Below are 27,962 nucleotides of genomic sequence, written 5' to 3'. Positions count from 1 at the left end.
TTGACCGCGGAGACGCATTCATTTTCGGTGCCTACTGGGAGGGCGCGTGATAATGCATCGGGTACGTGATGCAATGCGCCTTTACGATGAACCACATCGAACGAATGATGTTGTAATTCGAGGGCCCATCGACCTAATCTCCCTACTGGATCTTTCAAGTTGTGTAGCCAACGCAAACTACTGTGTTCCGTGACAACCGTAAAATGATAGCCTTCTAAATACGGTGTGACGAGACGCTTGCTTTGTCGCTGCCCCATGCACTATACCGCGTGGTGGGGAGAGCTGTGGCGTACGTGCCGATACCGCGGTCTATACTGTAGCGTGCGCAAAGTATAGGGTCCTCGTCATGCCTCTCCCTAACTACCCAGAACGGCCGCTCCGCAGCGCCGATTCCGTTTTCGGCGGCTCAACTGGGTATATAAGACCGAGCTCCGACCCAGTTGAGCATTCCGTACCCAGGAGCTCTCCGGGTATATTCCACCTATCCTACGCAGGAGTTCTCCGAGCACTTCCTGGCGCAGGAGTTCTCCGCGTCATCCACACCGATCCCGCCGCCTATGCCATGCTAACGGCCGTGTCCAGGAGTTCTCCGGACCAACGGCCATTTTCTTTCAGCCGCTAACGTTCTTACTTTGCAGCTCCCCCGTTGACCGCCATATTGGCTACCGCCATATTGGCTCCCCGGGCCCTCCCGTGAGGCCACCTACCGTCGCGCCGCCTACCGGTCCGTTCCGAGCCCTACCGAGAGGCTACCGACCGTCGCGCCGCCTACCCGAGCCCTTCCGTGTGGCTACCGAGCGCAGCGCCGCCAGCGGGCGATCATTATACCTGCGAGATAGCGACCGACACATTTGCGTACACACCTGCAGCGGCAGTACATGAACAACATAAACACAATAGATTAAGGTTATTGTGTACAAAAAACATTGTAAATACTATATGTCTTTTATTTATCCTGAATAAACACTTTTTATTATCTACATTAAACTCGTCCAAATTTATTTTGATCCTTCTCGGTCAAGCGAACCGAACGGTTTTGCGACGACTAAACTCGTCGGCAAAACACGTTACAAATTGGCGCCCGAACAGGGACCGAGAGCGATCAAAAGGACGGTTTAATGCCCCGACCGAAAACATCGACCGGCTTCATTTATAAGCTCAGCAAGGCGGATTTAGCAAAGAAACTTGCTTCACTGCAATTGTCCACCGAGGGAAACCGAGACGAACTACGCGCCCGGCTAGTGGAATATCACTTGGCGAATATTGAACCGAATACTTCGGCAGCTAGCACCATGGACGAAGAGCCCGATTTTAACCCGCGCCAAGCGCTAGAGTGGGCATGTAAGTCTGGTATTCGTTTTGAAGGGAAAGATCCCCTAAGTTTCCTAGAAAGAATCGAGGAATTGCAGGAAAGTTACCAGATTTCGGAAGCCGAGTTGCTTGCCTGTGTACCGGTCCTTTTGGCAGGACAACCTCTTTTATGGTATCGTTTAGTGAAAGAGGAAATAAACACATGGAAAGAGTTTAACACTCTCTTCCGCAGGCAATACTTACCGGCACGATTTCTTGTCGCCATGGAGGAAAGTATCCACCAGCGATTACAAAAACCGCAGGAAAGAATTCTAGATTACATCACGGGATTAGGAACTCTTATGCGCCGCCATGGAGAAATATCCAAAGCCTCGCAATTGGATCGTTACTATAACAACATCCAACCGGCTTATAGGAACTATATCAAGCGAAGGGAGGTACACACCTTAGCCGACCTAATCGAGCTTGGACAAGAATTCGAGATTAACCTAGATTTGAACAAGGCATTCTCCAGCAAATCCGAATCTAGGAAACCTCGATCCGAAAAAGCAGTAGCCACCGCTAGCCCTGCTTATAACTCTAAAGACTGTTGTTGGAATTGCGGACAACGAGGACATAACCGCAAGAATTGCAAACGACCTCGGAAGTTGTTCTGTTCCCGTTGCGGAAAAGAAGGAGTATACTCCCGTGAATGTCCGTGTCCGGGAAACCCCGTTGCGGGCCGAGAGGGAACCGGAGCCTCCCGGCCCCCTACCGAAGATTGAGAGACCCGCGTCCTCATATCTTACTCCGTATTAATAACCGGAATTACCGAGCCCTGATTGATACAGGAGCTACACACTCCTATATTGGAACAAAAGTATTCCAAGAGTGCACACCATTAACCAATCCCTTGCAGGAAGCGACGCGATTGGCTAATGGCGAGAAAATTCCGGTTACGAAAACCGCCCGCTTAAAGATCCGGATAGGAAAAGTGAAGTTAAATCACATCTTCCGCATCTTACCGACCTTACCAGTAGACGTCTTGTTAGGACTAGACTTTCTGAACCGTATCGGATTCCAATGGAATACCTCTGTTCCAGTAAAAGCATGCCTTATCGCCTCCGAGGCGAGTCGAGGCCTGCACAAATGTTCTCCCGCCGAGAAAGAAAAACTGGACAAAATGGTACAAGAAGAGCTCCGGACTACCGAACCTTCCAGGAAGCACACCACTTGGACTCAACATTGCATCCGGGTAAAAACTGGACAAGAACCCATCCGTCAACGCTATCGGACCTACAATCCTAAACTACAGGGTATCATTGACCAGGAACTGGACAAAATGTTAGCTGAGGACGTAATAGAGCCTTCCGACAGTCCATGGAATTCAGGGATCGTTCTAGCCAGAAAAAAAGACGGAAAATACCGCTTCTGTATTGACTTCCGACAAGTCAATACTGTTACCGAACGGGATGCATACCCGTTACCGCCGGTCCAAAATATTTTGGACAAACTTAAGGGGGCCAGATATCTTTCAACGATTGACTTGAAAAACGGATACTGGCAAATTCCCCTAGATCCGGAAAGTCGACCGATTACGGCTTTCGCTATACCAGGCAGAGGCCATTACCAATTCAAGGTAATGCCTTTTGGCCTACATTCCGCACCGGCTACCTTCCAAAGGCTTTTGGACAGAGTAATAGGTCCAGCTATGGAACCTTATGCCTTCGCGTACCTCGATGACATAATCGTGCTCGGGAGTACGTTCGAGGAACACTTTCAAGCCTTAAAAGAAGTATTACGCCGGCTAAAAGAGGCAAATCTCCAAATAAATCCAGAAAAATGTAAATTTGGACAAACAAGCCTCAGATATCTGGGCCATATAATTGACCAGAATGGACTACACACCGACCCGAACAAGGTAGAAGCAATCACAGCCATAGACACACCGACCAATCTACACGAACTCCGAAGATTCCTCGGTATGGTGTCATGGTACCGCCGTTTCCTACCAAACGTCGCCACCACGTCCGAACCGCTGAATAAACTCCTTAAGAAGAAGCAACCCTGGAATTGGGAATCCGAACAAGAAAACGCCTTCCAGCAACTTAAACAACAGTTAACCAAGGCCCCCATCCTGACTTGTCCAGATTTCTCAAAGGAGTTTACACTACAAACGGACGCCAGTGACGTTGGATTAGGAGCAGTCCTCACTCAGGATTCAGAAGGCGAAGAACACGTGGTTGCTTACGCAAGTCGAACGCTAAGAGGAGCCGAAATTAACTACTCCGCCACCGAAAAGGAATGTCTAGCCGTCATTTGGGGAATTGAGAAGATGCGACCTTACCTGGAAGGTTATCACTTCACGGTAATCACCGATCATTTTTCGTTAAAATGGCTTCGCAATCTCTCCGCACCCAATGGCCGACTAGCCAGATGGTCCGTGGCTCTCCAACAATACGACTTTGAAGTAAAATACCGAAAAGGCGCTTCCAACCACGTACCAGACGCCTTATCCCGAGCACCCGTTAAAACTAACTTGGATCCTGAGATATACCAGTTAGAAGGGGTCACTTGTTCCTGGTACAGCCGGATAATCAAAAATTTGTCCAAAGAACCCGAGAAATTGTCCAATTATCTAGTGGACAAAAACGTACTGTACCACCACCATCCTCAGCATGGCTGGTGTCAATGCGTTCCGACCGAACTCCGCCCGCGAGTATTAGAAGAGTGTCACGACCAACCAACGGCCGGACATCAAGGGGTTGCCCGTACCCAGGCTCGCTTAGCCGAACAATATTTCTGGCCCGGAATGTTGCGAGAAGGAAAAAGACATGTACAGAAATGTACCTCCTGCCAGCAACATAAAATTGACCAACGAGGAGTAGCCGGAAAAATGTTCACTAAACACAGCACCGAACCGTGGGTTTCGGTCTCCATGGATTTGGTCGGGCCACTACCTAGGTCAAAAACAGGTAATAATACCCTGTTGGTTATTCAGGACCGTTTCACTCGCTGGGTAGAAGTTAAACCCCTCCGAACCGCTACCGCTAAAAATTGCCTAAAAGCCCTCCAAGAGCTGGTAATTTTCCGCTTTGGGTGCCCTAAAGTCCTTATGACTGACAATGGCCGACAATTCATTAGCCATGAATTCAGCGAAGGTCTTCAAAAACTCGGGATTCAGCACAGACGGACGCCGCCATATTCCCCGCAGTGCAATCCCGTAGAAAGGGCAAACCGGACGATCAAAACAATGATCTGTCAATATGTCGGTAAAGATCACCAAAAATGGGATGAAAAGCTGTCCGAGCTCATATTTGCTCTAAATACGGCTAAACAAGCCAGTACTGGCTTTAGTCCAGCTTTCCTAAATTTTGGGAGATCATTGAACGCACCCGGAGCGCTTCATACCGAACACACCGACATTACCGACCGAGAAACCACCGGGGAGGACGTTCAGGCCCATGAACAGAAATTGATGCGTTTAGGAACGTCGAGGGAAGAGGCCCACAAACGGCAACGAGAAGCCACGCATGCGCAGGAACGGCATTATAATCTCCGTCGCCGAAAATGGCGCCCCAAGCCGGGCGACAAAGTAATGAAGCGCGAGCACCACCTATCGGACGCGTCCAAAAACTAGGCAAGTAAACTGGCCCCTCGATACTCCGGCCCATACACGATAGTGGCAGCACCATCACCTGTCATTTTTAGGCTCCGCAGTATAGATGGTCGGACTATAGGTGACCATCATATAAAGGAGTTAAAACCCTGTCCGGAAATGCAGGTGGAAGGGGAAGTACATCTTTCCCCTATCGCGTCAATGGGCTATATAAGGCCGGAGCCGATGCCCAAAAAGCATACCCTGGTCGATCATGGACCAGCACCGGCAAGCTCGTCGCGTTCGCGAGATGTTCCCTCCGACTCCCCCGCAGCAACCCACGTTAGGCGTCGAGAGACGGGTGATTCCCGTCCCCCAACACCCCCCGCAGAACCGGCTACCGGATCTAACCGCTCCGGTCGGTCCCCCGGTCAGCCGCGCCACAATAGTGGCTCGCTTGGCCGCCAAGCGGAAGGCCCCCGCACCTCCACCCGCTTCAGCGCCCAAGCGCCCCCTACGCACGTCCGCCGCGCCACCCGCGCGCCCTCACGCTCCCGCGCGCCCTCGCGTTCCCGCGCGCCCTCGCGCTCCCGCGCGCCCACGCGCCTCCGCGCCTCCGGGCCCGCCGGCCAATGTGCCAGCGTCCGCCCCCGCACCGTCCGCGAGTAGACCAGCGACCAGGTCGGCCGACCCCGACGTCCTGGAGCTGGACATCGACGCCATCTTGGCCGAGATGACAGCTCCAGTGCCGGCGAGGCTATCTCCCCTCCGGGAAATAGAGGCCGAACTGGTCGCCATGCTGCCTCCGATACCCCTTCTGGGTCGTTTGAGGACTTTGTAATGATGCCGCCACCGCCGAACAGGCCGAAGAGGCCAACGCCACCGGCACCATCGAGCCACAGGCCCATCCATCGGGTCTCCCCTCGTCCCAGCCCGGCTTCGCTGCCGTCATCGAAGCCGGTGCCGCCTCCTACAACCGCCATGGAGATCCCTCGGGACACCTCCAGGGTCGGGATCCCCGAGGAGATACGGCACCGTGTGGAGATGCGGCAGCTGAAGCAGCACAACGCTCGCCTCCGCGTCGAGACCGATGCTGGTTGCTGGATCCTGCGACGACGAGGGTCGCAAATTCACTCCTACTTCAGGCCTAAAAACCTGAAGTAGTGAGCATTTTTCAGTGCTCGGAATTTATTCCGGGCCGTAAGAATCCCAAACATAACCCCTAGGTCCGCACAGAGGCTGGGAGGCCTAAAAACATCCATCTTATACCGTTTCTCCGAAGTTGACGGGTCGCACGTGGTGACAGCTCACCGCCAGCCCGCCATAAGTCCGAGTCACCAGGCCTGCCAACTGCCGTGAAAAAGTCCCTAGGGGAAATTTTGGACAAGGCGGGCCCCACCATCCGGCCAATCCGAGAGCAAGGAAGAATAAGAGACCGAACCACCATCTTTTCGGTCTGGTAAGGAGGGGGGAGGTGTGACGAGACGCTTGCTTTGTCGCTGCCCCATGCACTATACCGCGTGGTGGGGAGAGCTGTGGCGTACGTGCCGATACCGCGGTCTATACTGTAGCGTGCGTAAAGTATAGGGTCCTCGTCATGCCTCTCCCTAACTACCCAGAACGGCCGCTCCGCAGCGCCGATTCCGTTTTCGGCGGCTCAACTGGGTATATAAGACCGAGCTCCGACCCAGTTGAGCATTCCGTACCCAGGAGCTCTCCGGGTATATTCCACCTATCCTACGCAGGAGTTCTCCGCGTACACCCATCCCTGGCTCAGGAGTTCTCCGAGCACTTCCTGGCGCAGGAGTTCTCCGCGTCATCCACACCGATCCCGCCGCCTATGCCATGCTAACGGCCGTGTCCAGGAGTTCTCCGGACCAACGGCCATTTTCTTTCAGCCGCTAACGTTCTTACTTTGCAGCTCCCCCGTTGACCGCCATATTGGCTACCGCCATATTGGCTCCCCGGGCCCTCCCGTGAGGCCACCTACCGTCGCGCCGCCTACCGGTCCGTTCCGAGCCCTACCGAGAGGCTACCGACCGTCGCGCCGCCTACCCGAGCCCTTCCGTGTGGCTACCGAGCGCAGCGCCGCCAGCGGGCGATCATTATACCTGCGAGATAGCGACCGACACATTTGCGTACACACCTGCAGCGGCAGTACATGAACAACATAAACACAATAGATTAAGGTTATTGTGTACAAAAAACATTGTAAATACTATATGTCTTTTATTTATCCTGAATAAACACTTTTTATTATCTACATTAAACTCGTCCAAATTTATTTTGATCCTTCTCGGTCAAGCGAACCGAACGGTTTTGCGACGACTAAACTCGTCGGCAAAACACGTTACAACGGTCTTAGTTTCCGAATTGCCCACACGACAGCGAGACACTCCTTCTCGGTCGTCGTGTAATTCCGCTCCTCTTTGGATAGTAGTCGATTAGCGAATACAATCGGATGCTCTTCAGTTCCGTGTCGCTGAGTTAATACTGCTCCTATTGCATAGTCGCTAGCATCTGTCTGTACTTGGAAAGGTCTCGAAAAATCGGGCCTTGCCAAGACCGGGGCCGAGCACAGCGCTTCCTTCAATCGCTCAAAGGAAGTCTGTTGCTCTTGATCCCAATGCCAGCGCACGCCTTTATGCAATAACAAGACGAGTGGAATTTTGTCCTTCGACAGGTTGGGTAAGAAGCGTGCATACCACCCAACCATCCCTAGGAATCGGCGTAGTGTTTTTAAGTCTTTTGGCGGCGGATAATTCATTAACGGTGCGGTTCGTTCGGGATCCGGAGCTAAACCATTACGATTGATCAGATACCCAAGGAACCGAACCTCCGACCTGCAAAATTTACTCTTTTCGCGATTGATTGCTAAACCCGCGAATCGAACAATGTTTAACACACGCCCTAACCATCCTAGGTGTTCCGCGAACGTGTTCGTTACGATGATTATATCGTCCAGATAGACGAACACATACGGATCAAATTCAGGTGGAATTAATTGATCCATCATCCGCTGGAACGTCGCAGGAGCATTCGTAAGACCGTACGGCATACGCCTAAATTGGAAGAGTCCTTTTCCGGGTACTATAAACGCTGTAATTTCCCGACTCTCGTCTCCTAGCGGTATCTGGAAGTACGCTTGACTTAAATCTAACGTCGAAATGTATCTCGCGTGGCGGAGTTTATCGAGAATGCTATCGATATGCGGAATCGGGTACGCGTCTTTGCGCGTTACCTCATTCACGCGTCGAAAATCTATGCAAAATCGATATTTCCCGCCCGGTTCTGGTACTATAACCGGACAGCTGGCCCACGCGCTCCTGGAGGGGTCGATAATCCCTTCACCCAATAATTTATCGACCTCTTCGTGCGCTACTTTATAGATCACCGGCGACACTCTCCTTGCCGCTTGGCGGATTGGAGCCTGACCCTGGACATCTATATGGTGTTTGACCAGGGTAGTCGCCGGGACTGGTCCAACTATCTCGGGGAAGTTATCGCTTAAAAACTTCTCTAATACCGCGTTTTGCTCGCTAGTCATTTCAGCGATAGCAAAACACGAAGATACGTGTGTCTCATTTGAGCTTGCCGCGTTTATTTTCGCGAATCTCAAATTTACTCGGTCGCGCGTTTGCCATAAATCGCGCGAAGTATCAATTATAACTCCGAATAATCGGAGAAAATCCATACCGAGGACACAGTCGTAGTCTAAAACCGGTACCACGCGGAAATACATTACTTTCTTTGTTTTTCCTAACTCTAATTCTAGCGCAATAACCCCTATTACTCGTGTTTCCGTACCATCGGCAGTACGCATTACTCTATCTTGCGACCTGTCAATCTTCGCTTGGATTCTTTTCAGCGTTCGATGTCCGAGGTACGATCGCGATGCTCCCGTATCTATTAGTGCAGGAAAAATTTGTCCAAATAATTCTAGCTGCAAATAATAGCGGCCATCGGTATTCGGTTGATTAGGGAACACATCACTCCGAAGACAGCGATGAGTTCGGATTGTGATGTTCCCTTTCCCCCCTACCTGGCCAAGAGTCGCGGTGCGCTCCTTGGACAATAATTCGTCCAAAGCACACAAATGATCGGATAAACTACTCGGTTCAGTTTCATTTATCGAATCTTCAGGGTTACTTTCTAGTGAAGGTCGTCTTCCTACTTCTGACGTAAAACTACAAACTCTCTCTTCACTAGAATCTTCAGCGCTAAAGTCCGGTCGCGTCGAATTAGGCTCATCTTCTGACTCCGAGGTCGAAGGGTCCCGCAAATCTTTTTGTTCGCTTTCCGACGCGTAATCTTCGTAATCCGTGCTACTCACCGATGAGTCCCTCCACGATTCGGGGTCAGTAAATCGTACTGTCCTACCCGATTTACGAAGATTATCAGCCGGGCCCGCGCGAGCTTCCTCCGCGAGCCCTACTGCCCGTTTCCCGGATTTCTCGCATTCCCGTATACATTATTCAATAGGCTCTGACCTATTGTCGACGCGGACGTTGTTGGTGGCCACTGCGCTTGATTATAAGACAGCGCGGGTGTGGTCACAGTTTGCGGTGGCATCGGCGCCTGCATCCCGGCGGCTTGTTGGGCCCACCAAGGTGCAGGCGCAATCGCGGCTTGAGTCGGCTCACGCGAAGGACACTCTCTCGCGTAGTGTCCTCTTCCTCCACAACGATGGCATATCGCTGCGTCGCGGAATTGACCCCCACGATCCTGATATCGCGACTGACCCGCTACATGTCCTCCCGGCGCTCGTGAGGAGGAGGTTGGTCTTCGCTGACCTTGTCTTGGAGCTGCAGCGATAGCACCTAGCTCGTCCGACGAACTGCTACGGTGTCCGCTATGGCTTGAGCTCCCTTTCCTACTCCCTTTGTCAGAATGTCTTCGGGACGATCTCCTAGACGATTTCTTAGGAGATTCCCGCGAACTATCTGACCCCGAGCTAGAGTCGCTGGTCGATCCAGACGAGCGTCGTTTGGATTTACCGCGTTTTCCTCTCCTTGAACGCGACTTCTTCTTTTTCGGCTTCTCCTCGTCCGATTTCTTCGCGTTCTTGCCGGTTGCGTCGCTTTTTTTCTGTTTTTCGCTTTTCTCAGAAACTGCAGAGAGAGCTTCGCGATTTTTACGCGACGATTTATCCTCTTCGCGCGTTTTCGTAGCTCCAGGCGGTGGTTTAAACGCCTTGTCTATCTCCGCGTTCTTCTCTATTTCCCGACCTATTTCGCGCAAACCCGTGAAAGAATCAAAATCCCTACGAAACATTCTACGGCGGTAATTGGGACGTAGGTTTCGATAAACCAGGTCCAATTGAACCGAGACGGAAGGGGTCGGCCTAATTTCTTTTAGAATCGACCGAATACGCACCAAATACGCCTTGATCGATTCGCCCTCCCTTTGTGTCTGTTGTCGCGCCTTCTCCCATTTCGCGTCGTTATCCTCCTCATCCCCGAATTGGCTGAGGAAGGCCTCGCGGAAGTCACGCCATGTTGAGCAGGAGCTGCCTTCGACCTTAAACCAGGCTTTGGCTTCCCCGCTCAACACGACGGGGAGGGTTTCCCTGATCTCGCTAAACGTTAGGTCGGAAACATTGCGGCAATGTTCTAAGCTCTCTATAAAGTCTTCGGCGTCGTCAGCATCGTGATTCTTAAATCGAATACCCCATTTCCGGAAAGCATCTATTACCCGTGTTCCTCTCCGGCTGGAGTATCGTGAGCTAGACTCGCTCGATCTTTCCGAACTCGATGATCTATTTCGCGATCGGTATTCAGAGGGTTGTCGACGGCGACTAGTCGCACCCCGGCTTGTTCCCGGCGAATCTCTACTAATTTCGCGGGGTTGAGTCATCTCCGGTGCCCTTTCGACCGGTGCAGACCCTTGCGCTCCTGCCGACTGATACGCAATTACTAATCGCACGATGCTAGCTAGTAATTCGGGCGGAACCGCTCCTAATGCGGAATTTCCCACTCCTACCGGCGCATTTCGTTCCCTCGAATACTCCGCGTTCGCTGGGGTTCGGTTGGGTGGTTCCGAAGACCGCTCGTCAAGATCACGCCTTCGGAAGCCCGACCTGTCTGAATCTGATTCAAACGTAACCCCTCGTTTCGGTTTCGGCGTTAGTTTGTGTTGTTGATTATTTGTACGTGATACGGGGAAGGAAGTTCATGCATAAATAATTAAAACAGTCAAATTTATCGGATAATTCGTTTATGTTTATTCCCGATCTATCGGAGGGAAAACCCTGCGAACTAGGCAGGGAAGAAAAACCCTCGAACCTTTTTAATACTGACTGAATTAGCATAGAGTTACAATGTTTGAATGTTTACCTTTTACCACTAAGAAAGATCGCGGGTGTCGCTGAAGTAACCAGTCCTCGAACAAGGAGGGTGATTATTACAAGACAGAGGATGTTGCGTACAATGGTAATCGATGCAGTCGTCGCTTCCACGGTTCAAGCCAGAGAGAGTCAGTCCTCGTATCGACCTGACAGACTCGGTTCGATCGGGAGGGGGAAAAAAGGCCCCGTGACCCGTCGATTTTGCACGGAAACTAACGAAGTCGATGGGTAGTGCTATTGAGGATGCATGGACTATCAGCGCTTGGAGAAAAGTAGCGAAACATCCCGCCCGCCTTCGTCACTTCGACGAATTTAAGTGTTGTGAGAATCCGCCCGCCTTGACGAATTTAATTCTTCCATGGGTAATGGGCTAAGCCGCACTACCGGTCTCTTCAATATAGCAGAAGCTGTTCTCACAGAGACGACACGTATTAATCCATCCGATCCCGGGTGGACTTCAATCACTCGCCCCATCGGCCATTTGGAAGGTGGAAATCGGTCGTCTCGAAGAATGACCAGCTGGCCTACTGCAAAATTCTGTGTAGGGCCTCTCCACTTGTTGCGCTCTTGCAGGTGATGCAAGTACTCCCGGGACCACCGTCTCCAGAAAGTTTGCCGCATTTTTGATACTAGTTGATATCTGGATAAGCGGTTTTCTGGAACCTCAGGAACAGGTATCTCCGGTATAAGCTGCAGGGAAGAGCCAATTAAGAAATGAGAAGGCGTTAATACATCCAAATCTTCAATATCTCCAGACATCGGATAAAGAGGTCTTGAATTTAGGCAAGCCTCTATCTCGGCCAGTGCAGTAGAGAATTCTTCAAATGTGAGCTTATGTTCACCGATGACTCTAAGGAGGTGATGCTTGGTAGCCTTTACTCCCGATTCCCATAATCCTCCGAAGTGTGGTGAATTTGGTGGAATGAAGCTCCAAGATGTTCCCTGCATTGCCAGTTGTTCAGCAATATCGTGGTAGAATTTGGAATACGCAGTAAACATTTTTTGTAGCTCCTTGTCCGCACCTTGAAAATTTGTCCCATTGTCGCTATAGATGGTTCCGCAAAGTCCTCTACGACTGACGAATCGGCGATACGCGGCTAAAAATGCTTGAGTGGATAAATCGCTTACCGCTTCTAAATGAATAGCTTTAGTACAAAAGCATACAAACAAACATATGTATCCTTTGTAGGATCGCTGACCTCGGCCACTTGATATTTTTAACCAGAACGGGCCGGCATAATCGAGACCCGTGGTCATAAACGGTCGAGAAGGCGTTACTCTAGAAGACGGTAGATCACCCATCAACTGGGTAGCTAAACGAGGCCGAGCACGGTGGCAACGAATGCAAGCACGAACATGGCGCTTGACTAAACTTCTTGCACCAATAATCCATACATGTTGCAACAGGATTCCCATAGTCAGAGCAGGTCCACCATGCAAGGCTAATACGTGAGCTTGCTTAACGAATAATTGACTTAAATGAGAACGTTTCGGTAAGATAGCTGGATGCTTAACTGGGAAAGGTAGAGACGAATGGGTCAGTCTACCACCCACTCTGATGATCCCGTATTCATCCAAAAACGGTCGCAGTTTTTGAAGTACACTTTTACGAGGAAGCAGTTGTTTGTTTTTTAGACGAATTAAGTCATCCGGAAAAGCAGAACTCTGTGCCAAACGAATGAGACAAATCCGCGATGATTGTAACTCCTGAGAGGATAAAAACCCATGAATATGGGGCAATCCCTTTTTCTTGTTACGACAATTCACTATAAAACGCAAGCAGTAGGCTGCTACACGGAATAATTTCATCAATGACGAAAATCGGTAGAGCAATATATCCTCTGTTTTAAGCTGGTTGATTAACAACGACTTTACAACAGGCTCTGAAGCCCTTTCGTTAAATGGCTGCTTTGGCCAACAGCTGGATGATTTAGAGAGCCAACAAGGACCCGTCCACCAGAGTGAAGTAGATTTTAGCGTATCGGGATCTACCCCTCTTGTGGCAAGAACCGCTGGATTTTCCTTAGTAGATACATAATTCCAAACGGCATTTGGAAGTTCAGTTTGGATGTATGAAGTTCGGTTAGCTACAAAAACCTTCCAATGCGATGGATGCTTGTTAATCCAGGCCAACACATCGCGACTATCACACCAGGCTGTTATAGGCAGTTTTTTATAAAAATCAATTTTTCTAAGATGTTTGAATAGTTTAACCAAAAGTACTGCACCGCACAACTCTAAGTTGGGAATACTTTTTGTTTTCACTGGTGCCACTTTTGACTTAGCCATAATAATAGATATTTTACACGATCCTTCATTATCAATTACCCTTAAATAGATGACAGCAGCATATGCCCGCATGGAGGCGTCTGAAAATCCATGAAGTTCACAAGAAGAATTATCAATCGTCCCTAACCAGCGACTAATAGAAAGTTCGGAAATTCGAGAAATGTAATTATTATACTTCTTCCACCGACTGGCAATTTCCAATGGGAGGGGAGCATCCCACTCTAGCTTTAAAATCCAGATGTCTTGTAATAGAATTTTCGCGTTAATAACTACTGGCGTTATCCAACCTAGAGGATCGAAGAGTCGCGCTAAATTCGAGAGAACAACTCGTTTGGTTGGAGCGGTAACGAGATTTTGTACAATTTCTGTATTAAAATTAAAGGTGTCCAGAACAGGATGCCAAATTAACCCAAGTGTCTTAACTGTTTGATTTACTGAAATAGGTTTTTCAGACTCGATTAGGCTAGTGTCTTTACATTCTTTAGGATATAACACCGCTGAATTAGAAGCCCATTTGCCTAGCTTAATTCCCGCTAACTCAAGCAAGGATATCAGCTGATCTCTGATAGATATTGCCTCATTCAAATCGTCAGACCCCGAAAAAATGTCGTCAACATAGATTTGCTTTTGTATGCACTGTGCACCCAGTGGATAACGGTGTCCTTCGTCTTTCGCAAGTTGCAATAGGGTTTTGATGGCCAAATATGGCGCGCACGACGTACCATAGGTAACTGTAGTCAACCTATAATCACGAGGTGGCAAATTTGGGTTAGATGACCAAAGTATGCGTAGTAAATCTTGATCTGATTTATTTATAAGAACCTGTCTGAACATCTTTACGATGTCAGCAGTGAAAACGAAACGATGTTGTCTCCAACTTGTCAATATCAGTGACAAATCATTTTGTAAGATTGGTCCAGGTAGCAAAAAGTCATTCAAACATTTTTGATTGGATATGCGTCGAGAAGCGTCAAATACCACTCGAAATTTTCTCTGAGATGAACTTATTTGACTTACGATAGCATGGTGAGGCAAATACCAAGCTCTCTCATTAACTATTTCGTCCTCTGGTACGAGCTGCATATGTCCTAATTTTTCATACTGGACCATGAATGCGCAATAATCGCGTGCCAATTCTGGATCGCGATTAAACCGCCTCCTCAAGGAATAAAAAGAGGTAATTGCAAGTCGACGCGTTTGATCCGCCACCTTCGGTAATTCCGACTTGAGTGGGAGTCTGAGGACGTAACGCCATTCAGAATTTCTAAAATGCGTATTCTGAAAAAAACGTTCACAATATTCATCCTCTGGACTAAGGATACGAGGTAATGTTGGGACTTCTTCAATTGCCCAAAATAATTCTAATTTCTTACTAATCGAATCCTCAACTAGGCTATGAACACTAACCATCTGAAACCTTTGATTAGAATCCTTGATGTGCAAACTATGCCTACTAAAAGAACCTGAGAATATCCATCCTAAGGCTGTATTTTGAGCGACTAAATTATGAGAATCGATGTTTTGAAAACCCTGGCGAAGTATGAAAGCATAAACATCAACTCCTAACAATAAATTTACTTCCCCAGGAATATGAAAATCAGGATCTGCTTTAAGGAGCTTGTCAAATGCCGAAGTATTATCAATCGCCAATTTTTCAGAAGGGAGACAATTGGTAATTTTAGTCAATACAAAGGCATTAATTTCTAATTCGAATGACGACTCGATGTTTGACTGAACGCGAAATGACACTGTTGATCGACTTGTAGTATGTTTAGATGCACCAACACCTACCACTGTTATGCTAACTCGTCGGCGTACAAGATTAAGGATCTGAGCCAATGCCTCAGTAACTAATGTCACTTCTGATGCTTGATCAAGCAGAGCTCTTGCTTTTAGTTTTAACCCATTGTGATTTATAACCCACACTTGTGCGGTTGGTAAGAGGCTACTTGAGTTTGCCATACCTGAATTCGATTTTTTTAATTGCTATAATTGGTCCGAAGAACTAGGTTCGGTTTGAGTAAATAGAGTATTTACACTCGAATTGAAAGAGTTCCGCGAAGTGTCATCATGAAGCATCGTGTGATGGTGCCCTTGGCATTTGTTGCAAGAGTGCTTAGACTGACAATTCTTTACTTGGTGCCGACCGAAACAATTAAAACAAAAACCAAGCCGGCGAATCTCATTGTGCCTTTCACTACCTTTTAGTGCCTTAAATTTCTCACATCGCCCTATGTAATGTTGACCTGCACATAGAGGGCATTTTAAGAAATGCGAACTTTTCGAAATCGTATCCGAGCTGGAACTAGTATGATAAGATTTAACAATAGACTTGTTGCTATTCTGCGAATGACGCTTTCCCTGCCCAGAGACCTTTTCAGAAACATTGGTTGCAGTAACAGAACTAAGGGCCAAAATAGTACCCTCTAAAAATTCCGTCAATTCTCTGAAAGTTGGCGGCGTCTTCCTCAAAACATTGCAATGAGAAGTTCCACTTGGTTCAGAACTTAACCCCCTAGTACTCGTATGAGTCTCCCACGCTTTTCGAGTTACTGGATCGAGACGCTCGCTAACAATGACGACTAGAAGGTCATCCCATGAATCTACCGGCCGATCCAAATTCTTCAGCATTCGTATGCTGTGACAAACCTCGTCTACCAAACGTCTCAACTCAACCGCCGATTCCACTTTAAGAGGAGGAATTTTTGTTAAATTTAATACCAAATGATACACCTGAAGCCTTAAGTTTGAAAATCGCTCTTTTAAAGCAAGCCAAGTAGATAGGCAATTGGCGTCGGTCACGGTGACATCTTTTACGAAGTCAGCTGCGGTACCTTTCAAACATCCCATTAAGAACTGCAGCTTGTCAACATTAGAAAGTTGAGCCTTGTTATGAATCAAAGAGGTAAACCTATTTTCGAAGGCATCCCAATCTTCGTACCTTCCCGAAAATTGCGGCAAATTGATTTTCGGTAAAATTAAATTCTGTGACGATGACTGAAGAGCATCGCTGTTTGTACTGTTTATTGTTGAAGTCGATGCATTGTCCTCGGGCAGATCAACAAGCATGCGATCCAGTTCATCCTTGCATTCGTCACGTATACCTTCCGTAGTCGTAAAAAATGATTCTGTTATATATATATCATCTTGGATATCCTCTCGTGTTATGATCTCTGTATGGCATTTACAGAATTCCTGCCAATATTCACGCAATTTTTCACGACGATCGAGTATTAATGCCCTCGTGATACGTTCTCGCTGTAAGGAACGAATTGCCGGCATAATACGCGCAATATTGTTAGACCGATCCTTTTGTAATATGATAAGCCTACGAGCTTGTACAGGCGCCATAGCTTGTAAGAGCGCGATACCAATACTAAATGTAAACAAACGCCTAAAAATCAGTTAACTAAACACTTTCTCTATAGAACGAAACAATATTCAACGCGCCTACAAGATATTCGTGTAGTTTTTCGTTCACACAAACACAGAAACGCTATAATTTCTTAATTACATCATAATTATAAATCTCAATAATAATTATGTTAATAGAATAACGCAAAGCCTCCTTACCCGTATCCGGCTCGAAGGACCAATAATGTTGTTGATTATTTGTACGTGATACGGGGAAGGAAGTTCATGCATAAATAATTAAAACAGTCAAATTTATCGGATAATTCGTTTATGTTTATTCCCGATCTATCGGAGGGAAAACCCTGCGAACTAGGCAGGGAAGAAAAACCCTCGAACCTTTTTAATACTGACTGAATTAGCATAGAGTTACAATGTTTGAATGTTTACCTTTTACCACTAAGAAAGATCGCGGGTGTCGCTGAAGTAACCAGTCCTCGAACAAGGAGGGTGATTATTACAAGACAGAGGATGTTGCGTACAATGGTAATCGATGCAGTCGTCGCTTCCACGGTTCAAGCCAGAGAGAGTCAGTCCTCGTATCGACCTGACAGACTCGGTTCGATCGGGAGGGGGAAAAAAGGCCCCGTGACCCGTCGATTTTGCACGGAAACTAACGAAGTCGATGGGTAGTGCTATTGAGGATGCATGGACTATCAGCGCTTGGAGAAAAGTAGCGAAACAGTTTGCGATTTTTATCAATACATGTCAAATTAGAGTCGCTACTCTCTTCTGACATGTTTATCTGTCGCGAAGTTTCCCCTCCCCGAGGGGTTTTAAACAATTCACGAAGCGCATCTTCCGATTGCCGATTTAATTTCGGGTTCGTTTTCGGTGTCGCTAATTCGTCCTCGTTGGTTTTTATCGCCGAAGGTGTTGGAAGCGGCTGAGGTTGGACGGCGGGGTGGAATGGTTCCAATTCATCCACTCGCGGATTCCACTGAGCTGCTTCCGGTCCGAAACTCTCACGTAACCTATGACGCACAAATCGATCGCGTAGTTGATCTTCCGAGCTATCGCATGTATTTAGCTCCGCGTCTGTCAGCGCCATGATTAATTTACTACGCGGCATATTTTTCGCGTACCGTCGTAATTCGTTACGTTCCGTTAATATTTCACGATCGCGTACTGACATTCCACTCGATTTGTCGGAATCCGACATAATTTACTACTTCCGATACTAATCTCCCAAAACAACAACAAAAAAAAATTATTTCTAATCCCGCAAAAACTACAAGAAAAAATAAATTCTATCCTCGGTAGGGATGCGAGAAAAAAAAAATTTTCCGCCACTCGACCTAAAAAAAATTGTTCTTAATCCCAAAAAAAAAATTCCTAAAAAAACTATTCTCAAATCCAAAAAAAAAATTTGCACTCTACCCCGCGTACGAGACCTCACTCCGTGGGCCCCACGTTGGGCGCCAAATTGTGACGCTACTGGCTATCCTTGGGGATAGTATAGAAGGGGAGGGAGGAGTGATCCCTCACCGATCGCGTTCGCGTCCCAATAGGCGACTTCCTACTAGACCCGGGCGCCTTCGATGTACTTTTGATAATACCCGAATATTTATTTATACAGAGGGGGTTCTAACCCTCGTACGCGGCTATCGGGGATGGGGTGCTAATATAATAACTCGCTAATTTCGGTAAAACTCTCTTTATTATAATATCAATAATCAATACAAGATCCGCTTCGCGTTACACGGTAGTGGGGAGTTACGCTGGGTCCTGCGTGTGGACGCGGCCTAAGTGGTGCGAACGCGGCTGAAGTCCCGATGACGTACTAGCTAGCCTCGCGCTCGAGCCACTAGTTGGCGTTCGCGGCGGCCCCACCGAGTCGCGCGGTACTCGCGCGCCACCGGCGGATCCCTAGGCTAACTACTACTCGACGCTACGCGGATAAGTCCCTCCTTCCGCGCGTGCGCGTCCCGCGACGGTTACCCGCACTCGCTCCGTTCCCGCGCTTAAACACCACAACGACCCGGATTGTTTACTATCAGACGCCTAGGTCGCGAGTCCTCACGATAACTATACAAAGTCCGCGGCCTTGAAAAGACTGAAGGGAACGTCCCTGTCAACGGTCAAACTCACGCGGAGTCGATGTAATCGCGAACACTTTTACTAAGTCGCGCTTTCACACACACTGACGCGATGTACAGGTCCGACGGAATGACCACTCCGCTAAGTTGCCCGCTTACCCTTGACGGGTGAGCCGGGCCAGCGGTTCCCTATAAAACCGTTCGGTGCTACGAGCCCTAAAGCCCTAGCACACCCCGGGACGTCACAGGACTATAATACAAGACGAATAATCACCCTTACTTCAGCTTTCTAGGGCTGGCTCTCTACTTTCCCGCTTTTCTCTCTCTCTCTCTATCATCCCCCTCTCGGCTCTCTCTCTCTCTCCTTTTCTCTCTCTCTCTCCCTTTCTCGCTCTCGCCCTTGGTGGCTGGCCCGAAGGGCTTGGGTGTCCCGTTGTCCAATATGGGTTCGCGGCTCCCTGGCAGTCGCTGCACCTTTCCTTTTTCTAGCTTTGGCGTGGCGGCTGTCAGTGGGGTCGCACTATATCGGCGGCGGGGCACTCTCTAACACTATGTGTCACCTTTGACATCTAAACTACGTGTGTCGGGGCAGTTCGCGGAAGCAGGTAAGGCCCTGCGCCTGTCCCGCCGCTGCCCCGCTACACCCATCGCGCGACACTAGGAAGCCGACAAGTTATCGATCCTAGATCAATACTTATCGGTTAATAACTCCCTAGTTCGCACGCGACCCGCCTATCTAGCGCTTGAGATTAGCAAAGCGCTAGATGGCAGCTATTGTAACGCTGCGGGAACGCAACGTTACAATATATAGACTTGTTCAACGTTCAAGGTTAAACTAACATTTTTGACCATTAACATCACTCTTTAATCACAGCATATTTATTGAAACCCTTTCGATATCGTCCATTTTGCATTGCACTGTCTTTATCAATTACTAAAAATCCATAATCACGCTTCCAACAATTTGAACACAATTCATAAAATTTTTCAAACGCCATATCTGTATTTACATGTTCGTTATATATATGTTTTAGGTTAGTTCCATCTTGTTTAAAAATAATTAAAAAATTTGCATTATCACGTATTAGATGTTTTGGTATCCTTGCATAAGTCTGACAAAGATAAAAGCAATCAATCTTAGAATGTCTACCCATGGAGAAGTAGTCTCTTATATTGTCTTGCTTATCGGTTGCAACATCATCAAATATGAAAATTGAATTTGGTAGTGCTTCAGCTACTTTTATAACCTCACTATTATTAGAAAATTGGAAATAACTAATTTCTTCATTGTCCGATAATAGTCGCTCCAAGTATCGATATTTTGGTTGCTGCAACGATTTTGAATAAACTTATAGGTTTTCAAATCTCACACCCTGAGGGCTTTCTATAAGGCTCAGCAATACATTTGTTTTTCCACAATTTGAAGGGCCACAAACTATACAGCGTATGGTTGATAGGAGTAGAGGTCCGTGATGTCTCATGCATTTATAGGTTGTTCGGTAATCTATATTAGAAACACGAATACCGAGCGGCTGCTTTACGAAGTCCATGACTGAAAACTCTGTGGTCATACAACCTATTTATAGGAATGAAATGAATTGTTTGATCAGTTCTCATCATGCCGTTATTAGTGTTAGATGTGTCAAGTTTGGAGGTATTAACCGCTGAGCAGTTTGAATACATACCGAAAATTTTACTTTTAAAGTACTTTCCGCGTAGTATTCAAGAGGTTTGGAATAAATTGCCTGAACATATTCGTGCAGATCCTGAAGTACAACAATATCGCTGGTGTTTTAAACATCATAATCTACCTAATACAGATCACATTGATGGACCGCTCCCTTCAATAAAAGATTGCTGGGCTTGTCGGCAAACTCTGTGTGAGAAACAGAAAGAAAGTTCCACATGGTAAGCTACGGTTGTGGAACTTTTTTCAATAAAATACTGAATAAATTACCGTTCGAAGTACACATACCTGGCTACAATTATTGCGGACCAGGTACTCGACTTCGAGAACGGTTAGCACGTGGTGATCCTGGTATAAATCCTGTAGACGAAGCCTGTCGTGAACACGATATCGCATATTCAATATATAAGGATCTGCCACCACGTCACCAGGCTGATAAAGTTCTTGCACAGCGTGCACGAAAACGTATTACTGCTAGTGACTCATCTTTACGTGAACGAGCAGCTGCAGCAGCAGTCTGGGCATCCATGAATGTAAAACGAAAACTTGGCTTAGGCCTACAAGTGCATGGAAGAAGCATGATGAAAAGAAAAATTCGTGTACCGAAGAAACGAGGAGGTTTATTGAGGAAAAAGCCAATTTACTCAACAAAAAAAACGGGGGGGTTTATTACCTCTGCTCCCACTGTTGAGTGCAGTGGGCGCATTAGCTGGGGGCGCAGCAGGTATAACAAAAGCTGTAAACGATGCGAAAGCATCCAAGAGACAATTGGAAGAGATACAGCGTCACAATCGTGTAATAGAAGGCAGGCGTGGACATGGTTTATACCTAACCCCTTACGGACGAAGGGGGGAGGGTTTGAAAAGGAGGAAAAAAACCTCGCAAAAAAAATAAGCAACCTCCCGAAATCTGGAGCTACTAGTAATATTCAATTATTACATGCATGTCAGGATATACCACATTTTCGAGGAGTTTTTATGCGCACATCTCTACCACAAACCGTACTATGCAATGAGTGTGCAATCGTGAATCTTGATGAAGATAAAGGTTCTGGTACACATTGGGTTGCCTACGTTAAACGTAATAATTACGTAAAGTATTTCGACTCCTTCGGAAATTTGAAACCTCCAATTGAACTTTTAGATTATTTTGGTCCTTCTGCTATAATCTACTACAACCACGATCAATATCAATCGTATGATACAAGCATATGCGGTCAGTTGTGTGTCAAGTTTCTACGTGAACAATGTCTTTAACGGTTACGCTGTCTGACCGCGAGTCCATATTAGAGGCAGATTTTTTCCCACCGATCAATCTTCGGGAGGAGCAATATGAACTTGGTCTGGTAGACTTTTAGAGCTTCAATTCAATCGCTAATGTTGATGAGTCGAACAATAAGTTTTACTACGATACTGAAGATCTGACTATACCTACAGGTTGTTATGAATTGAGTGCTATAAATGATCTTTTGCGTACATTGATGCATGAGGCGGATAATGAAGATGTCATTATTCTACGTGCTAATAATAATACGTTGAAAAGTGAAATAAAGTGTAAATATCTGATCGATTTTACAAAACCTAACAATATAGGCTCTTTATTGGGTTTTTCGTCAGATCGAATTATTCAGCCGAACACTCTAGCCGAATCAGACCAGCCCGTAAACATTATAAGGGTCAATATTTTACGAATTGAATGTAATATTACTGCTGGTGCATATACAAACGGCAAACCTCAACATGTTATACATGAATTTTTTCCAAGCGTTCCACCAGGCTATAAAATCTCGGAAACACCGAAAAACGTCATTTACTTGCCAGTCATTGTGAAAGTAATTGACCGTCTTACTTTACGCATTCTCGATCAGGAAAACCGTCTAGTAAATTTCGGTGGGGAAGAAATTACAATTCGATTACACATTAGAAAATGCTAATTTACAAGAATACTTATAAATCACCGATACCAGATGAGCCTATCATCAGTCCAACAGTTGCTGCAGGAGCAGATACAACATTGGGTGGGGATTACGTTAGAAGACCGCTAACAAGAAAAAATATAACCTTTCTTCAATCACTGGGTTTCAAGGTCAGAAATAAAAATGGACCTGTTGGACGTAACCGCACAACCTGTGTACGACAATCGCATTACTAAAATGGAAATACATGCTTACAATCCGTATGCAAATGCATCATTGGGAAATAGTGACGAAATTCGAATTCCAATACAACAGCAAGATTTAATTCTTCTACCATGTGAGAGTTACCTATACATAGAGGGAAAATTAATCGAGGGCACTCGTGCTCAGGGTGCAACAGTTCAAGATACAGTGGGACTTGACTGCAATTCCATGGCATTCTTGTTCGATGAAATTCGCTATGAATTGAATGGTATTGAGATTGACCGCAGTAAGAATGTGGGTATTACTAGTTCCATGAAGAATCTCATTTCTCTGACTGGGGAGGAGAGTACGAGTCTACACCATTCAGGATGGTTTCTATTAGATTATAAGCCTACGAAATATTTTAATTTTTGCGTACCACTGAAAATGCTGTTGGGTTTTTGTGAAGACTATAGAAGAGTCATTATAAATGCACGTCATGAGCTCGTTCTCATTTGAGCGCGTAATGATACGAATTCGATATATTCTTCAACGAAAATCACCGACTCCAAAATTGATGTTCAAAAAGTGCAATGGAGAATTCCTCATATATCATTGAATGAATACACAAAACTTCAATTTCTACGTATTATCGACCAAAACAAAAGCCTCACCATGGCTTTTCGATCCTGGGAACTCTACGAATACCCGCTTCTACCAGAAACACAGAGGCATACGTGGGCTGTAAAAGCTGCAACACAATTGGAGAAGCCTCGATACGTTATTCTAGCATTTAGAACAAATAAGAAGAATACGCAGCATATGAAGGTGCTTGACTTCGATGATAGTTTTGTTCGTGATATTAAAGTCTATCTTAATTCTGAATTTTATCCGTATGATCGACTTGATACTGATACTGAAAAATCACGATTTTCTGTACTATATGATATGTATGTTAAATTTATCCAATCCTATTATGCTGGAGAAAAACCGTCGAAACCAATGCTTGATTACAACAATTTCTTAGAATATGGCCCTCTCTTTGTCATTGATTGTTCGCATCAAAACGAATCTATTAAATCTGGCACAGTTGACGTTAAAATAGAGATCGATTGTTCTAAAAATATTGCAAGTAATACTACTGCGTATTGTTTAATTATACATGATAAAATTGTTGAATATAACCCGCCTACAAGTATTGTTAGAAATGTAAGTTAATCGTTAATAGTTAGAAATGTAAGATAATCGCTAATAGTTAGAAATGTATGTTAATCGCTAATAGACTATAGTTAAGCTTATCATTATAATGAAGGAAAAAAAATAATAAATAAGATATAATAATCATTTATTTGTGTTTAAATTATTCCTTACAAATGTTTTCTAAATTAATCTTTTGAAATTTGACTAACAATTGCAAATGTCATATTATTGTAATTTCCACCATGATACGTGAATGTTAATATTTGATTTGAAGCTGCATCTTGAAAATTCTTGAATTGTTCTGGTTTTTCCAGTAATGCCATCATCCTCGCAGGCAAGAAGAACCATTCCTTCGTAAGCAGCTTTGCTATTATTCTCTCTCCATATTTGGTTTTAATTTTCGATAATTCAGTTATTCGGTATGACCCCCCAATCTCCAAAGTATTCAGTTTTATAAAAGTTTTTGGTTCTACAGTTGCGAGTTCATTAATCTTAGTTAAATCCATTTCTATAATAATAAAATAATATTAAGAATAGAGAATAACGTAAAAAAGAAAAAATAATTCTTACCTTCTAAAGATTGTCTACGACAATTACGTGACAATAAAAAAATATTCTGTCTGCAACGTGAAACTGGTACTTTGCACTGCTTGAAGCTTCAATACTGCTATTACACCACAATAAAATATTATGACTGCAGCGTTACAGACTTGAACTTTCGACTGCTTCACGCTTCTAATCGAGACTGAATGAAATTTCCTAATTGCTAGCGTGGGTGACTTTGAATAATATCCTAGGAGGGAATAAGATATACACACTTGGAAATTGAGAGTAGGGGAAGTGTTGCAGGCAAACGAAACTTGGGTGGCTTTGAATAATATCGTAGGAAGGGATAAGATATACACGCTTATTGGAAATTGAGAGTGGAGGGACTGTTGCAGGCGAACGACATTTTTGATGGGTTACTCACTCATGATTGTAGATTTCAAAGAGAATTCATTATTTTAAACCTGTTGATACATGTATTCTTTAGATCAAGTAGTTGTTAATTAAAATAAATAAATCCATTTAATTATATACACGTTCCTTATATAAAGTGACATCAGTCTAGAATATAAACTTTTCATTGTTTAAAAGCAAGTCGTAAGATACACGTTCTTCAGATCAAATAACCGTCATCTAAAACAAATATATTTAATTCAAACGTGTCGTAACACGTACTAGATGGTGCAGATAGTCACGTTCCTCAGATAAAGTAATGACAGTTTAAAATATAAACTTTTCATTATTTAGAAACGAGTCGTGAAATATACGTTCATTATTACTTGGGTTGGGAATACTAGCATCTTAAGGACATATCCTGAGTGCAGCTTAAAATTTACGAGCGCATCAATGGCTTTTCGACAATCTTACGTCACACTGTGACTCTGTTTAGCACGTGGGATCATTTGTCTGCTCTGCTTGTGAGAAAAGTCTTGAGAAAAAAATAGCTAGAGGCTGAATGATTTGTCTGGTCTGCTTGAGGGAGGAAAAGTCACGAAAAAATAGCTAGAGGCTGGTTTAGAGGGTAAAATATGGTCAGAAAGTATCGAGCGCATCAATGGCTTCTTGACAATCTTACTTCACACTGTGACTCTGTTTAGCACGTGGACTCATTTATCTGACCTGTTTGTGAGAAAAGTCTCGAAAAAAATAGCTAGAGACTGGTTGAGAGGGTGAAATATGGGCAAAAGGTATCGGGTCAGTTTTAGAGAGCCCTGGGAAAGCTCATAGGAGGAACATTGGGTGGTCCCTAGAATTTCACTCCCCATTGTTTCGCAAAAGGAAAAATAATGTCTGTTAACTATGTGACATGTAGAGCATGCTTACAGGAAGATGTAATGAATAATCTATTCACTTATAATATACTTACAGTAATTTTTATTCAATATTCAAAAGATTTAACATATAATACTTTTATTCAATATATATATATATATATAACTAAAAAGAGTTTTAACATATAATATTTTAAAATATCAAGCTATTCTTCTGCCCTTGCTACCTCCATCCTTGTCTCCTCCTCATCTTCCTCCTCCTCCTGCTCCTCCTCCTCTTCCTGCGGAATTATCCCTTCCTCTATCTCAATCATTCTGATACCTCTCATCAACAGTTGTATACAGCGTGTTACTGTAAAAAATCATCAGATTTTAGAAAAATGTATGATGCAATCTCATTCATAATAACTTACTATTTTCATACTCCATTCTATGCGTCTCGATTGTTTCTTCATTTACCGCTCGTGATAAATTTTGCATAATTTCATCTATTATTCTTGTAATTATATGAATTACTGGAGAATTCTGTCTATACGCTAAATTAATAATCACTTGATACTGCATATTTTTTCACTTTATATTTATCGACAGCTTGTATAAGAAAAAAGGAATCTGTACCCAAGGTTCAAGAAAGGTATAATGTGAAATTAAAAGAAGGACCCAAGGAGGAAAATAGTAGGAGGGAATAGAATGGGTATGTGGAGGGAAAAAGACCCTTCAATGGTGTAGAGGTAGGTTGAGAGGGAAGAAAAATGGTTAAATGTGAAATCAAGTTAAATGGTGGGTCCATAGTAGGAAAATAGTGGGAGGGTCTAGGATAAGTATGTGGAGGGAGAAAAGACCCTCCGAGGGCAGGACTAAGAAAACAAAAATGGCAGTCCGTAAGATGCTTAGGACCCCTAGCGGTGTAGCTGCCCCAGTAATTTTCGTGATCGCCACCTAGTGGAGAAAAAAGAAACTTTTTCCTCCACCAACTAAAATACAAAAAAAAGTTCTCTGGGTAACTGTCAGGATAACTAACCATCCGGGCCCTAGGGTGATGGGAGAGGGGTAACCCTTAGGGAACTAGTGGACCCGTAGGATAACTAACCATCCGGACCCTAGTGACATGAGAGAGGGGGTAAGCCTTAGAGAACTAGTGGACCCGTAGGATAATTAACCATCCGGGCCCTAGGCTGATGGGAGAGGGGTGAGAGACTCTAAGAGAGAAAGAGAGGGTGAGAGGGATCTCTCTCTCTCTCACTCCCCATAGCCAAAGCATTTCCTCCGCACACCCGCACCCTCCTCATCACCCAATAAACCCTAGCTCTTAAGAAGACACTTCCCCCCGCACACCCGCACCCCCCTCACCACCATGTCACAGGAACCCAAGACACTTCCCCCCCGCACACCCGCACTCCCCTCACCCCCGTGTCACAGGAACCCCCTAGCTACCACTACTAATGTTTCATTTCAGTTTTTTTCTTCATCGAGAATAGCACGAGCGCAACAATGCATAGAATAACTCACATAATGGATATAGAAGGTTTCTTAGTTTATAAAAAAGAACTTAAATTTAAAGATATAGCTATAATTGATTTAAAAAGTAACCAAATTTCTTACGCATCATTTCGTTTGCGTGACACTATGAAGAACCTTAGTGAGAAAGACAAAAAAACTGTGTGGTATTTGCTCAATATGGTGCATGGTATAAAATATAGTGATATGGTATTCGAGAAATACGAGCAGGAGGATGTGGAAGATTTTATTAGAGGTTGCCTAACGTGCGAGAATCCCGTAGTAGCCTACAAGGGAGGGAACATTGAAAAAAATCTATTGAATAGGATGAATGTGGATAATATTAATTTAGAAGTGTATGGTTGCCCTAAGTTTAAGGATTTAATTAAATTATATGATTTTGAAAAAACTCCGTGCAATTTACACGTTCCAGAGAAGAACTTGAATAATGAACATATCCACTGCACGTACGAGGAGGTGTCAGTTTTTGCCAAATCGATAAAAGCAAAAATGTGATTCTTTAAAAATCATAGAGAAATAAAGAGGGGAAAACAAGTCCTCGCAGCCTCATTCAATGTTACAACATCGTCGGTGCTGGACACACACACACAGTAAGAAAAAATGAGCTGCGAAAAGTGTAAATTAATCATGATTCAAGAGGATATTGTTCCTCTTTCACCCACTCCTCCC

At 45.2% G+C, this 27,962-nt stretch overlaps 2 protein-coding genes across 2 annotated transcripts; one reads left to right on the top strand and one right to left on the bottom strand.

The window, feature by feature from the left end:
- Positions 1-5,162: 5,162 nt before the first annotated feature.
- On the top strand, positions 5,163-5,729 carry LOC136777701 (uncharacterized). The gene has a single exon (XM_066734245.1). It carries the CDS (start codon positions 5,163-5,165, stop codon positions 5,727-5,729), a length of 567 nt encoding a protein of 188 aa, XP_066590342.1.
- Positions 5,730-11,546: 5,817 nt separating this feature from the next.
- LOC136777637 (uncharacterized) lies at positions 11,547-15,485 on the bottom strand. The gene has a single exon (XM_066734115.1). It carries the CDS (start codon positions 15,483-15,485, stop codon positions 11,547-11,549), a length of 3,939 nt encoding a protein of 1,312 aa, XP_066590212.1.
- Positions 15,486-27,962: the final 12,477 nt, after the last annotated feature.

The sequence above is a fragment of the Prorops nasuta genome, unplaced genomic scaffold (genome assembly GCF_024137725.1).
Source record: "Prorops nasuta isolate Cenicafe-Biocafe unplaced genomic scaffold, Cenicafe_Pnas_1.2 PNAS00001, whole genome shotgun sequence".
Classification (NCBI taxonomy): domain Eukaryota; kingdom Metazoa; phylum Arthropoda; class Insecta; order Hymenoptera; family Bethylidae; genus Prorops; species Prorops nasuta.
The sequence above is the reverse complement of the archived record's forward strand: the minus strand, read 5'-3'. Positions and strand labels throughout refer to the sequence as shown.

Bases quoted from the DNA above. Each gene is read 5' to 3' on its own strand.
- LOC136777701 (XM_066734245.1), top strand. From the start codon at position 5,163: ATGGACCAGCACCGGCAAGCTCGTCGCGTTCGCGAGATGTTCCCTCCG.
- LOC136777637 (XM_066734115.1), bottom strand. From the start codon at position 15,485: ATGGCAAACTCAAGTAGCCTCTTACCAACCGCACAAGTGTGGGTTATA.